Source organism: Rutidosis leptorrhynchoides, chromosome 7, assembly GCF_046630445.1.
Source record: "Rutidosis leptorrhynchoides isolate AG116_Rl617_1_P2 chromosome 7, CSIRO_AGI_Rlap_v1, whole genome shotgun sequence".
NCBI lineage: Eukaryota > Viridiplantae > Streptophyta > Magnoliopsida > Asterales > Asteraceae > Rutidosis > Rutidosis leptorrhynchoides.
Window position 1 is genome coordinate 14,825,086 of NC_092339.1, and position 14,633 is coordinate 14,839,718.

Sequence of the window (14,633 nt, forward strand, 5' to 3'; positions counted from 1 at the left end):
TGGTAGACTAGGCAGCAAACTAAACACTCGACACATCAGTATTTGCTGTCTATACATAAACAAACATGTGTTGGCTGCACATAACATTCTAGTGTACATATCTGCTGTTTTGTCATAATTAAATCCTTAATTACTTTGGGGACTCAACAATCTCCCCCTATTTGATGATGACAAAACCTATGACATAAAGAGAAAACACTAAAGCCAGCACTAACGAACCTAATGAAAATAGGCAGTAAAATTTCTCCCTTTTGGTTTGTTTTTGGGATCTTTTGCTGAGTTATCTATATCTTATAAATTGATATGATTTTGAAGATAAACTCATTTCACATTCATTACAACAAATATATACAAAAATTACAAGACAGTATAATGAATAATGAAATAACAAAAGATACAATTTTAACGATAACTTTACAATTTTAACCTTTATAACCACATTCATATAAATAAAGGATAAGCAACCTGCTGTCATGTTGCCAGATATCATTTCCAGTGGTTTTTGCATGTCCACCAGCCCCTGCCAATTTATTCCAACTAAAGACTTCAGTAAAAGTCAATTGTAGTTAGTGGTGGCAATTTTGACCCATTTACTTATGAATAATCAAAAAGAAAAAGCTATTAGAAAAACAAGTTGAACATTGCCCCAAGATGTATTTTTGAATTTACAATTCAAAAACACAGCAAGTTGCAGAATGGCTACATGAAGCCGCCAGCATGGGTTCAAGGAAGCCGCCGTCTTTGGAGTCACATGTGCAGAATGTTCCAGAATCGTCGTAAAATTTAAAGAACTTGTTGATCAAGAAAAAGGCAAAGGAAGCCGTCGGCTTGGTACTGAAGCCGCCGGCCTAATTGACACGGTTTCTCAACTTGTTGATCAAGTTCAAGCAAAAATGGAAACAAAATCAAAAGGATTTGGCGAATCTACGAAGCCGCCGGGCTTCCCTGAAGCCGTCGACTTAAGTATGACGGCTAAAAGGTTTTAGCTTCCGGATTAAGTTTAACTTGCAAAAGGAGTCACCGACTCAAGGCAAGTCGCCGGTTTGGCTGAAATGTCCCGTTCTTATTGATTAAAAATGTTCCATATTAATTGATTTCGTTGCGAGGATTTGACCTCTATATGAGACGTTTTTCAAAGACTGCATTCATTTTAAAACAAACCATAACCTTTATTTCATCAATAAAGGTTTAAAAAGCTTTACGTAGATTATCAAATAATGATAATCTAAAATATCCTGTTTACACACGACCATTACATAATGGTTTACAATACAAATATGTTACAACAAAATAAATTTCTTGAATGCAGTTTTTACACAATATCATACAAGCATGGACTCCAAATCTCGTCCTTATTTAAGTATGCGACAGCGGAAGCTCTTAATAATCACCTGAGAATAAACATGCTTAAAACGTCAACAAAAATGTTGGTGAGTTATAGGTTTAACCTATATATATCAAATCATAATAATAGACCACAAGATTTCATATTTCAATACACATCCCATACATAGAGATAAAAATCATTCATATGGTGAACACCTGGTAACCGACATTAACAAGATGCATATATAAGAATATCCCCATCATTCCGGGACACCCTTCGGATATGATATAAATTTCGAAGTACTAAAGCATCCGGTACTTTGGATGGGGTTTGTTAGGCCCAATAGATCTATCTTTAGGATTCGCGTCAATTAGGGTGTCTGTTCCCTAATTCTTAGATTACCAGACTTAATAAAAAGGGGCATATTCGATTTCGATAATTCAACCATAGAATGTAGTTTCACGTACTTGTGTCTATTTTGTAAATCATTTATAAAACCTGCATGTATTCTCATCCCAAAAATATTAGATTTTAAAAGTGGGACTATAACTCACTTTCACAGATTTTTACTTCGTCGGGAAGTAAGACTTGGCCACTGGTTGATTCACGAACCTATAACAATATATACATATATATATCAAAGTATGTTCAAAATATATTTACAACACTTTTAATATATTTTGATGTTTTAAGTTTATTAAGTCAGCTGTCCTCGTTAGTAATCTACAACTAGTTGTCCACAGTTAGATGTACAGAAATAAATCGATAAATATTATCTTGAATCAATCCACGACCCAGTATATACGTATCTCAGTATTGATCACAACTCAAACTATATATATTTTGGAATCAACCTCAACCCTGTATAGCTAACTCCAACATTCACATATAGAGTGTCTATGGTTGTTCCGAAATATATATAGATGTGTCGACATGATAGGTCGAAACATTGTATACGTGTCTATGGTATCTCAAGATTACATAATATACAATACAAGTTGATTAAGTTATGGTTGGAATAGATTTGTTACCAATTTTCACGTAGCTAAAATGAGAAAAATTATCCAATCTTGTTTTACCCATAACTTTTTCATTTTAAATCCGTTTTGAGTGAATCAAATTGATATGGTTTCATATTGAACTCTATTTTATGAATCTAAACAGAAAAAGTATAGGTTTATAGTCAGAAAAATAAGTTACAAGTCGTTTTTGTAAAGGTAGTCATTTCAGTCGAAAGAACAACGTCTTGATGACCATTTTAGAAAACATACTTCCACTTTGAGTTTAACCATAATTTTTGGATATAGTTTCATGTTCATAATAAAAATCATTTTCTCAGAATAACAACTTTTAAATCAAAGTTTATCATAGTTTTTAATTAACTAACCCAAAACAGCCCGCGGTGTTACTACGACGGCGTAAATCCGGTTTTACGGTGTTTTTCGTGTTTCCAGGTTTTAAATCATTAAGTTAGCATATCATATAGATATAGAACATGTGTTTAGTTGATTTTAAAAGTCAAGTTAGAAGGATTAACTTTTGTTTGCGAACAAGTTTAGAATTAACTAAACTATGTTCTAGTGATTACAAGTTTAAACCTTCGAATAAGATAGCTTTATATATATGAATCGAATGATGTTATGAACATCATTACTACCTTAAGTTCCTTGGATAAACCTACTGGAAAAGAGAAAAATGGATCTAGCTTCAACGGATCCTTGGATGGCTCGAAGTTCTTGAAGCAGAATCATGACACGAAAACAAGTTCAAGTAAGATCATCACTTGAAATAAGATTGTTATAGTTATAGAAATTGAACCAAAGTTTGAATATGATTATTACCTTGTATTAGAATGATAACCTACTGTAAGAAACAAAGATTTCTTGAGGTTGGATGTCACCTTACAAGATTGGAAGTGAGCTAGCAAACTTGAAAGTATTCTTGATTTTATGTAACTAGAACTTGTAGAATATATGAAGAACACCTAGAACTTGAAGATAGAACTTGAGAGAGATCAATTAGATGAAGAAAATTGAAGAATGAAAGTGTTTGTAGGTGTTTTTGGTCGTTGGTGTATGGATTAGATATAAAGGATATGTAATTTTGTTTTCATGTAAATAAGTCATGAATGATTACTCATATTTTTGTAATTTTATGAGATATTTCATGCTAGTTGCCAAATGATGGTTCCCACATGTTTTAGGTGACTCACATGGGCTGCTAAGAGCTGATCATTGGAGTGTATATACCAATAGTACATACATCTAAAAGATGTGTATTGTACGAGTACGAATACGGGTGCATACGAGTAGAATTGTTGATGAAACTGAACGAGGATGTAATTGTAAGCATTTTTGTTAAGTAGAAGTATTTTGATAAATGTATTGAAGTCTTTCAAAAGTGTATAAATACATATTAAAACACTACATGTATATATATTTTAACTGAGTCGTTAAGTCATCGTTAGTCGTTACATGTAAGTGTTGTTTTGAAACCTTTAGGTTAACGATCTTGTTAAATGTTGTTAACCCAATGTTTATAATATCAAATGAGATTTTAAATTATTATATTATCATGATATTATCATGTATGAATATCTCTTAATATGATATATATACATTAAATGTCTTTACAACGATAATCGTTACATATATGTCTCGTTTAAAAATCATTAAGTTAGTAGTTTTGTTTTTACATACGTAGTTCATTGTTAATATACTTAATGATATGTTTACTTATCATAGTATCATGTTTACTTATCATAGTATCATGTTAACTATATATATATCCATATATATGTCATCATATAGTTTTTACAAGTTTTAACGTTCGTGAATCACCGGTCAACTTGGGTGGTCAATTGTCTATATGAAACATATTTCAATTAATCAAGTCTTAACAAGTTTGATTGCTTAACATGTTGGAAACATTTAATCATGTAAATATCAATCTCAATTAATATATATAAACATGGAAAAGTTCGGGTCACTACATTGGCCACCAAACTTAAACAGTATAAATACCGGCCTCTGGTCTCAGTTTTCATAGGTATTAGTTTTCAGAATTCAAGAATTCTGGCTAGGTCATTTTTTTAGGGTTTTCTCTAAACCCTTAGGTTAGATTTAGTCATTGTAATCAAGATTCAAGTTTTAATTCAAGTTATTTTACATCTACCTTCTTTTTAAGGTATGATTGTATCCTTATTTTATTGTTTTATTTATCTTATGTACTGTATTCGTTTCTGTTCATCTTCTGCTATGAACTAAACGTTCATAGTGGTTACTTGGACGAAGATTGAACTTCATCTGGGAATCAGATGAAGCTGCCGGCCTCATCTCTAAGCCGCCGGCTTGATGGGAAGGAAGCCGTCGGCTTCAGTGCTTCATCCGTACAGTTTCTGGTTCTTTTTTAGATCTGTATGGTCGAGTTTCTGTGATAATGTTTACACTGTTTTGAATCTGTTATGTCTTAATATGCTTGTTTGTCATGCTTAATGATTAGATAACATGATTTTAGGGTTGGTAAGTACTTGATCTAACGATCTATTATTCGATTCATGCTACTTGTTTAGATCTAGTCCATCAAACTTGTTAAATTGAATTGCATGCAATTAAGTTAAACAACATAATAGTGATAAACTTGTTTAATTGGAATTACATTTATATAATAGAGTTTGATATTGTTAGGCTTAATCGAAGAACCTTTGTTTGGATGTGTTTAATTAATGATTGCATGAAAACTAAGTAGTAATTGACTTTCAGCTAGTAACTTGAGTTGATCTATGATCGTTCCTTATTTGTCACGATTATTTATGTTTAAATACGCAAAATTAACTATGTGTGAGTGAAAAAGGAGATACTTTAATGTGGTTTTATGTTTTACATGTAAGAAAGATGTTGGCGCGAAATGTGGTACAAAACAACGGTTTAAAGTGGATTATGGACAAGATTTGAGAGCTTAAAGAGTGATCAGGAAATTTGTATTGGCGTAAAATACGCCATTTTTGGCGTAAAATACGCCACAGCTCAGGTCAATCCAGAACAAAAGTCCATCTTTGGCTTAAAAATACGCCCAGAAAAAATAACATTGGCGTAAAATACGCCAGGCCAAAATTCCTGGTGCCGGGAAATTCGAAAATTAGCTTTGTGGCCAAGTTTTATAACCCCTATTTAAAGGGAGCTCTAGGGTTACGAAACCAACACTTTTTCCATCAGTTTTGGCAGCAGAAAACATTCCCAAACACCTCAAAACACCATCCAATAATCATTATTCAAGGATTCAAGTCAAGATCAAGGTGTGGTTCATCATGCAATCATCAAGAAACTCATTGATTATCATCACCAACATGCTTGGCTAGTTTTCTAAACTTTATCTTTTCCATGAACAATTGAATCATGTATAATTTCATTCAAGATTATGTGATTGGTGATGTTTAATACTGTTGGATTATGATGTTATGAATCAAGTTGATTTTTGATTAATGCAAGTCCTATGTTTGTTATTGCAAGTTAAATTATTGTGATTTAACAGCGTGTTCTTGATCCAACTTAGTGTTAATTAGATTAGAGATAAAGACACTTTATCTAGATTGCATAGTTTAAACCCAAGATAATAGAATTATTGAACTCAAGAAGTCTTGTCTATGAGATTTGATCAACAATTGATAAACATAATGCTTGTTTGAATGAATGCATGTTAAATTGGGATTGTGAAAGGATAAAGGCTTTACTCTCATTGTTTACATTTCAATCTTTTCAACTGCACGCTAGTTTAAGTTTAAGTTTTAAGTAGTGATTAATCTAAGTAGTCTTTAGTTAAACCAACAACTCAATCTGGAAATTGCTTGCTTGTTAACCATAACTTCCCGTGGAATGAACCCTGCTTACCCTAGCTAAGTTAGAGTAATTTGGCTATTTTTGGTCGACCCTTCGACATCGATCAAATTTTGGCACCGCTGCCGGGGAGGTGTGCGCTTGATTTGCAAGCTCTTATTTTATTGCTTTTGTGTTGATTAGAAAAAACCATAAAAATTATAAAATCAATAAAAACCCAAAAATAGTGTTTTGTTTTTTTTTTTTTTTTTTTTTGTCGGTTTTACGCTCGGTGTTCTTGTTTTTGTTGAAGTGCAGGTTAGTGTATGCAAACTCGAAGTTCGGGAGATCAAAATCTTAAGCCTTTAGACCCGAAAATCGAGAAATCTGCAAAAGCTAATCGAAAAGCTACAAGAATCTTAAAGGGTTCGACAGTTGCTTCAGCATCCACTCAACCACAGTTAGAGACACATCCGATTGTTCTACCAAACTCTCATAAATCAGAGTCTGACACTGAAGAGGAAGTTTTTGATCAACGAGACGAGATGGCCGAACGACCAAGAGGAGTAGACACCTACTACCAACCGGGTGATTTTGAGGATCATTCACCCATTGTTTATCCTGCACCGGCAGGAGGAAACAACCGACGATTTGAGGTCCGACCTCAACTCATTTCGATCTTGCCAACCTACCGAGGTATGACTAATGAGGAGCCATATGAACACATCACTGAATTTAATGGGATATGTGCTACTAATCAGGTAAACGGTTTCACTGATGATGAGGTACGTCTTCGATTATTTCCTTATTCACTTAAGGATAAGGCAAAAAGATGGTTTTACCCCATAAGTAAAACTTCAGACATGCGTACGCAAATAAAATCTTTTAAACAATTACCGGGTGAATTATTTCATGAAGCGTATGAACGTCTGAAGGAGTTACTTAGGGTCTGCCCACACCATGAGATACCCAAGTGGGAATTGGTTAAAGTTTTCTATGATAGTTTAGATTCCCAAAACAGGCAGTTTCTTTTGGCGGCTAGTGGTGGGGTACTCTTAACTCGGTCTAGTGATGATGAATGGACGTTCTTTGAACAGTTAAGCAAGGGTTCAAAAACCCAAGCTTCGGTTAATCGTAAACAACCTAATACCTCCCGAGTGAATCATGTTTCCAATTCGGGTGGTTCATCTAGGAACTTAGAGCAGGAATTTGATGATTTGAAAATGCTTATATTTAACAACCCAAACCAGGGTCTTGCTTGTAATGTTTCGCAGGTTCAGGAAGTATGTGAGATTTGTGGAGATCCTTCTCACTTTGCATACGGATGTAGAAATGGGATTCCACCGGTAAATCAGCACATAGTGAAGAACAAGTTAACGAGGTTCAGGGACGGAGATTTGATCCATACTCCAACACGTATAATCCGAGTTGGAGAAATCATCCTAATTTCAGTTGGAGCAATAACAACGCTCTGAATGCTAACCCAGGGAACCAACTTAGACCACAAAACAACTTTCAAAGCCAGGGTAACTTTCAGAACCAAGGCAACTACCAAAGAAACTATCAAAATCCTTATCCCAACAACCGAAACCAAAACCAAAACAATTATCAAAACCAAGGCCAAAACCAAAACCAAAATCAAAACAGTACTTCAACTAATCAACCATCTAGCTCGGATGCTAAGATGGATGCGTTCATCTCCGAAATGTGAAAAATGATAGAAGTGCAAAATAAGTCGATTGGTGCATTGGCTAAGGAGATCGGTAATGTAGCGAAAAGTAAGGGAAATAGGGAACCAGGTACAATTTCAAGCTACACGGTTCTAAATCCAAATCATAAGGATCAAGGAAAAGGGCATAGTGTTAACATGGTAGGTACCTTGAGAAGCGGAAAGAAGTATGACAATAAGGTTGGTGAAAAAGAGGTAGTGCAACCAGAGTCAAGTAAGTCTCCTATTGTTCTTGATGAGGAATAGGTAAGTGAAGTTGATGACCAGGGAAAAGGGGTGAAAAATAAGGACCCAATTGTTATTGAGACCGGGAAACCGGAGACGGAATCAAAATCTGTCCTATTTCCCAAGGCCTTAGAGTCCCCAAACCAATTCCCTTATGGGAAAAAGGGACCACAACCAGAGGACATGTGGAAAATGTTTAAACAGGTTAAGATAACTTTACCCCTCCTCGATGCTATTAGGCAAGTCCCGTCTTATGCTAAATTTTTAAAGGACCTTTGCACTCAAAAGAGGAAGCAAAGGGCGGCTTTACCCAAAAAGGTGGAGCTAACCGAGAACCTAAGTGCGGTTGTTTCGGGTACACTTCCACCTAAGTTTAAGGACCCAGGGACCCCATTGATAGCTGTGACTGTAGGAAATTTGAATGTGAAAAAGGCGTTATTGGACCTAGGAGCTAGCATAAATATTTTACCTTTTTGTCTAGTTGACCGATTTGATTTGGGTTTAATGAAAAGAACCGATATAATTATTCAACTAGCGGACCAGTCAATTAAAACGCCTAGGGGGATATTAGAAGATGTGATAGTAAAAGTGGAGGATTTCTATTACCCAGTTGACTTTGTTGTTATGGACATTGAACCTCGGAATAGAGATGGCCAACCCACTATAATCTTGGGAAACCCATTTTTGGCCACCATTAATGCTCACATTAATTGTCGAATGGGAGCTATCGAATATTTCGGTAATCACAAGATGAGGATTAATATCTTTAATTCTCTTCATACACCGGATGTCCATGAATGCTATCGGATAGATGTGATTGATGAATTAGTGGAAAAACATACTTCTCACCTAATAACCAACGACCCAGTAGAAATATTTTGCTTATGTGACAAAGAGGATGTTGAGTGTGAAGAGGTCAAGACAGTAGAATTAGCAGTAGCAAGTACAATGGATGCTAGGTTGCCACCATGGACTCATAAATATGAGTCACTACCTAAATCCATTGATACTAATACGAGACCTTCACTAGAGTCACCACCGACTCTTGAGTTAAAACCGTTACCTTCTCATTTGAAGTATGCATTTTTAGGTACTGACGGCACTTTGCCAGTTATTATTGCTTCAGATTTGACAGGTGTGCAGGAAAAAGCTTTGATGGAAGTGCTTCATAAGTACAAGGCTGCAGTAGGGTGGACGATAGCTGATTTGAAAGGGATAAGTCCCTCAGTGTGTATGCATAGGATAGTTACAGATCCGGAGGTTAAACCTGCTCATGATACGCAACGCAGGTTAAACCCGAATATGCAGGAAGTTGTAAAGAAGGAAGTTCTCAAGTGGTTAGATGCAGGGATTATTTTCCCTATTTCAGATAGTCAGTGGGTAAGCCCCATGCAAACAGTGCCAAAGAAAGCTGGGATAACGGTAATGGAAGCTGAGGAAGGTGAAAAGATCACAACCCGTCCCGTGACGGGTTGGCGGGTATGTATTGATTACAGGAAGCTGAATGCTGCGACTTCAAAAGATCACTTTTCCTTGCCTTTTATTGATCAAATCATCGAAAAGTTGTCAGGTCAGAAATTTTATTGTTTCTTAGATGGGTATTCGGGATATAATCAAATACCTATTCACCCTAATACCAAGAAAAAACGACTTTTACTTGTCCTTATGAAACTTATGCTTTTAGACGAATGCCTTTTGGTTTATGTAATGCACCTGCTACTTTTCAAAGGTGTATGATGAGTATTTTCTCAGAGTTAATAGGCGAGTCTTTAGAAATTTTCATGGATGATTTTTCAATATTTGGCAAGTCGTTTGAGTCGTGTTTGAATATGTTGGAAAAAGTTTTAAAGAGGTGTACCGAGACCAACCTTGTCCTTAGTTGGGAAAAGAGCCACTTTATGGTAAGGGAAGGGGTGGTTTTGGGACACATTGTGTCTGAACGGGGATTCGAAGTCGATAGGGCAAAAGTGCAACTTATTTCCACATTACCTCCACCAACCAATGTTAAGGGGGTAAGATCGTTTTTGGGACATGCGGGATTCTATCGTAGGTTTATCAAAGATTTTAGCATTATTTCTAAACCATTGTGTAATTTGTTATTAAAAGACGCACCTTTTGACTTTGATGACCAATGTAAGGAGGCCTTTAACACCCTTAAGCGTAAGTTGACCGAAGCACCCATTTTGCAATCACCCGATTGGACCAAACCATTTGAAATTATGTGCGACGTTAGTGATTTTGCGGCTGGGGCTGTTTTGGGTCAAAGAGTTGTTAGGAAACCGGTTGTTATCTATTATGCTAGTAAGACGTTCTCGGATGCCCAGGTGAATTATACCACAACCGAGAAAGAATTATTAGCAGTAGTGTTTGCCTTAGACAAATTTAGATCGTATTTGTGGGGGTCTAAGGTAGTTGTCTTTTCTGACCATAGTGCCCTAAGGCACTTGCTTGAAAAGAAAGAGTCTAAGCCTAGATTGATTAGGTGGATTTTGTTGCTACAAGAGTTTGATTTGGAAATAAGGGATAAAAAGGGTATAGAGAATGTGGTAGCCGACCATTTATCTAGGATACCCCCGCCACCGTTTGACCCTGCTAAACCGATACAGGAGAACTTTCCGGATGAGTGTTTGTTTAGTGTTGTGCAGGTAGGGATGACAAAAGTACCCGTACCCGATGGGGAAACCCGAAACTAATGGGCCGGGTATGGTCCGGGTCTACGGGTCTTGGGCCGGGTATGTGAATGATTTTAAATTTTTAAGCGGGTCCGGGTTCGGGTATGGTTTTAGGTTCAAACCCGTAAACCCGGCCCGTATACCCGGCCCGTTGGGGATTTCAATAATAAATAAAAATAATTTTAATAATAATAGTAATAATTTAATAGTAATAATACTAATACTAACAAAAATAATAAAAACAAGATTATAGGATACAACATCCAACTTTCTTCTATCGGGTGCAAGAAGTACTCTATACATACAGTTTATATGGTATTTTTTCAAAAAAATTTGAAGTAGATGACATCCTGCTATCAATAAGACAACGAAATCGGTCCATTTTTACTTTGATAATAATGGTGTGTAAAATGTATATTAGTAGAAGTATTTGAGTAGTAAGATAACAAAGCACTGTATAAATGGTTTGAAAATTTGAGTAATGCACGTTAGTCCCATACTCCCACATCGCCACATGCATAAATGTTCTTCACTCTTCTCTCTATATTAACACAAGTAGAAGTATTATTCTATGTGCAACTATGAGCTTTTATTCTTGAGATTAATCAATTTAATTAATTCATAATAAAATAGATTAACAAGAATTTAAGCATTGGTTCAACTGTGAACTGTCCCTTGATCTCAAGTAGACGAGCATGTTCATTCCAATTAAGTTTATATCCATATGAAAATCACTAACGGGGATCCCCGTTTACCAGCGGGGAAACTCGAAACCCGATGGTTAGTAATTAAATGGGGACCCGCCGGGTATGGGTCCGGGTTTGGGACGTGGTTTCTTAATCGGATTTGGGTCTGGGATTACCTGAACCCGGCCCAAACCTGGCCCGATGCCATCCCTATGTGCAGGTACCTTGGTTCGCTCATATTGTTAACTATTTGGTGACTAAAAAAGTACCGGAGCATTGGAACAAGCACAAGAAGGATTACTTTTTCTCACAGGTTAAGCGTTACATTTGGGAGGACCCGGTTCTTTACCGGATTGGACCCGATCAAATCATAAGAAGATGTGTGGCGGAAGATGAGCATAAGGACATTCTAGCTCATTGTCATACTTTTGCATGTGGAGGACACTACGGAGTCAAGAAAATCGGGTATAAAGTACTCGACTCAGGTTTCTTTTGGCCTACTATTTTTAAAGACGCATGTGAGTATGTTAAAAATTGTGCTAGGTGTCAAAGGATGGGGGAATTTATAAGCGTAATGAAATGCCCATGAACCCAATTTTGGTTTGTGAAATCTTTGATGTTTGGGGCATAGATTTTATGGGACCCTTTCCACCTTCTTTTGGGTTTGAGTATATACTAGTAGCCGTTGATTATGTCTCCAAGTGGGTGGAGGCTGAGGCTACTCGGACCAATGATCACAAAGTTGTCCTAAAGTTTGTTAAGAAAAATATTTTTTGTCGTCATGGTGTACCTAAGGCCATAATTAGTGATGGGGGTTTGCACTTTAAGAACTTGCATTTTGCTAAACTTTTAAGGGATTATGGGGTAAATCACCGAATTGCTACGCCTTACCATCCCCAAACAAGTGGGCAAGTGGAAGTATCTAATAGGGAATTAAAAAGGATTTTAGAAAAAACCGTAAATCCTAATCGCAAAGACTGGTCTTTAAGACTGGACGATGCGCTTTGGGCTTACCGGACTGCTTATAAAATCCCTATTGGTACTTCACCTTATCAACTTGTTTATGGGAAGGCATGTCACTTACCTGTTGAAATTGAGCATCTTGCAGAGTGGGCTATTAAACAGGTGAACATGAACATGGATGAGGCAGGAAAAGCAAGAAAGTTAGACCTATCGGCGCTGGATGAGTTGAGACGCGATGCTTATGAAAGTTCAAAAATTTACAAAGAGAAAACCAAAGCGTTTCATGATAAACAAATCGTAAGGCGGACGTTTGAAGTGGGGCAAAGTGTGTGGTTGTTTAATTCAAGGCTAAAGTTATTTGCGGGTAAGTTGAGAAGTAAGTGGAACGGTCCCTATGTGGTTACCAAGGTTACTCCGTATGGGGCAATTGAAATAAAAGATCTAAAAGGTGGGGAGCCGTTCTTAGTTAATGGGCAACGATTGAAAATTGCTTCCGGTTTGTCACTTGATGATGCTAGGGTAGTTGAAACAATTCGGTTTGAACCCATGAAAGTCCATCAACTTAGAACAACTCGGGTGAATGAATCAAAGAATTATGTTAGTAAAGAGAACATTGATGCGTGGCTTGATCAGAATGTTACTATTAGTCGTATGCCCAATTGTGACGTTTGGGATGATGATGGGCGATTTGATGATGCGCCCGAGGATGAGGTGTATGAGGTTATTTCAGATGAATGTTTTGATGAGTTTGATGAAAAGTTGTCATTGGAAGAAGATGTTAAGGGAAGGCCGGAGTTCCGTCGTCAAGAAGAAGATCCAGGGGAAGTATTGTAAAAATTGAGTTTCATTGGGGTCTTACCCCACTTTGCTAATGATCATCGTGAATTCAAGGTGATTGCCGATACGGGGTCTACAATTAATATCATGTCATACGTGACGTACAAGCGATTATTTCATGACAAATGTTCTTTATGTTCGTTGACTAAATCCGATGCGGTCATCACACTTGGCAACAATACTAAGTGTCAGGCACTTGGTGTACTTCGTGATGTGATGGTTAGTGTGAAAGGTGTTTTCCTTGAAGTACCATTCACCATTTTTGATATGCCTACGAATGAAGATGTTCCATTGTTAGTCGGGCATGGATTCATTGCAACCGCGGATTGTAAAATAGACCCGGGTGCAGGTTCTATCACTTTTGAAGGAGGAAACGGAACTTTTAGATTTTGTAATTCGAAAAATATGCGTTTTCCTTCGGCATATATAGTTGAGAGAGAATTTGACGAGGGTTATTGTATGATGCTTGGGATACAAGAGATTAACACAAATGAAGTAGTTAGTGAAGAAATGGTAGAGGATACTATAGACATGGACGAAATCTATCAAAGTGTTGAGTGTGGAGGTATTCGCTCCGATCAACGCTTAGACTTCGAGTTAAGCAAAGATGAACGAGTTGAAATTATGTATGACTCCATGAAACGAAGGTGTAAGGAGTTCAAGAAAGCTAGGAGCGACCACAAGTTAACCGAGAAGATGTTGTTCGAGTTAAGTCCGGAAGAACGTGAAATACTTCTAGAAATAATTGAAGAAGAAAAGTCTTTTCATCTCTACTTGGAAAGAAAATTGAAGAGGAAGAGTGATGAGGGTTCGAGCAAAGATGAAACCACTTGTGTTAACACGGTTACGGAAATACCCAAAGTAGAAAAAGAACCGGATGTGGATGTAGAGGAGATTTGTAAGACGCTTGAAAGTATGTGGGAAAAAGAAAACACGGAAAGATTCATGAACAATACCAAAACATCTTTTGTTGATGATGAGGGGTGGACAATTGAAGTTGAATATGTTGAGTCCAAACCAAAAAGTGAATCCAAACCAAAATGTGAATTCAAACCTCGCATTAAGTATAGAGATCCGGGCGAGTTTTCGGTTATGTGTCAATTTAAAAAGAAGAAGACTTACAAGGCATTGCTAGATTCGGGTGCAAGTGTTAATATGATTCCAACTATGGTTGCAAAATCAATAGGCATCCGGGAGTTGGTTCGAACTAATACGAGTATTCGATTTGGAAATCAAACGGTTGATGACCCAATCGGGGTTGCAGAAAATGTTCTTTTCATTATCCACGGTATTGGTTACAAAGAAGATTTCTTCATTATGGATTGTGAACCGGATGCAAACACTCCAATTGTATTGGGACGAGGATTTCTAGCAACCGCAAGG

The 14,633-nt window shown here is 36.7% G+C and overlaps 1 protein-coding gene across 1 annotated transcript; it reads left to right on the forward strand.

The window, feature by feature from the left end:
• Positions 1–7,852: 7,852 nt before the first annotated feature.
• LOC139858962 (uncharacterized) lies at positions 7,853–13,247 on the forward strand. The gene is made up of 6 exons (XM_071847788.1): positions 7,853–8,008; positions 8,114–9,662; positions 10,199–10,737; positions 11,671–11,922; positions 11,994–12,050; positions 12,153–13,247. The coding sequence occupies exons 1-6, from the start codon at positions 7,853–7,855 to the stop codon at positions 13,245–13,247; spliced, it is 3,648 nt and encodes a 1,215-aa protein (XP_071703889.1).
• Positions 13,248–14,633: the final 1,386 nt, after the last annotated feature.

Excerpts from the sequence above, each read along its gene's own strand:
- LOC139858962 (XM_071847788.1), top strand. The coding sequence starts at position 7,853 with ATGATAGAAGTGCAAAATAAGTCGATTGGTGCATTGGCTAAGGAGATC. Across the intron at positions 11,923-11,993 it reads TCAAGAAAATCGGGTATAAA|GTGTCAAAGGATGGGGGAAT; the intron begins GTACTCGACTCA and ends AAATTGTGCTAG. Across the intron at positions 12,051-12,152 it reads TGCCCATGAACCCAATTTTG|TGGGTGGAGGCTGAGGCTAC; the intron begins GTTTGTGAAATC and ends TATGTCTCCAAG.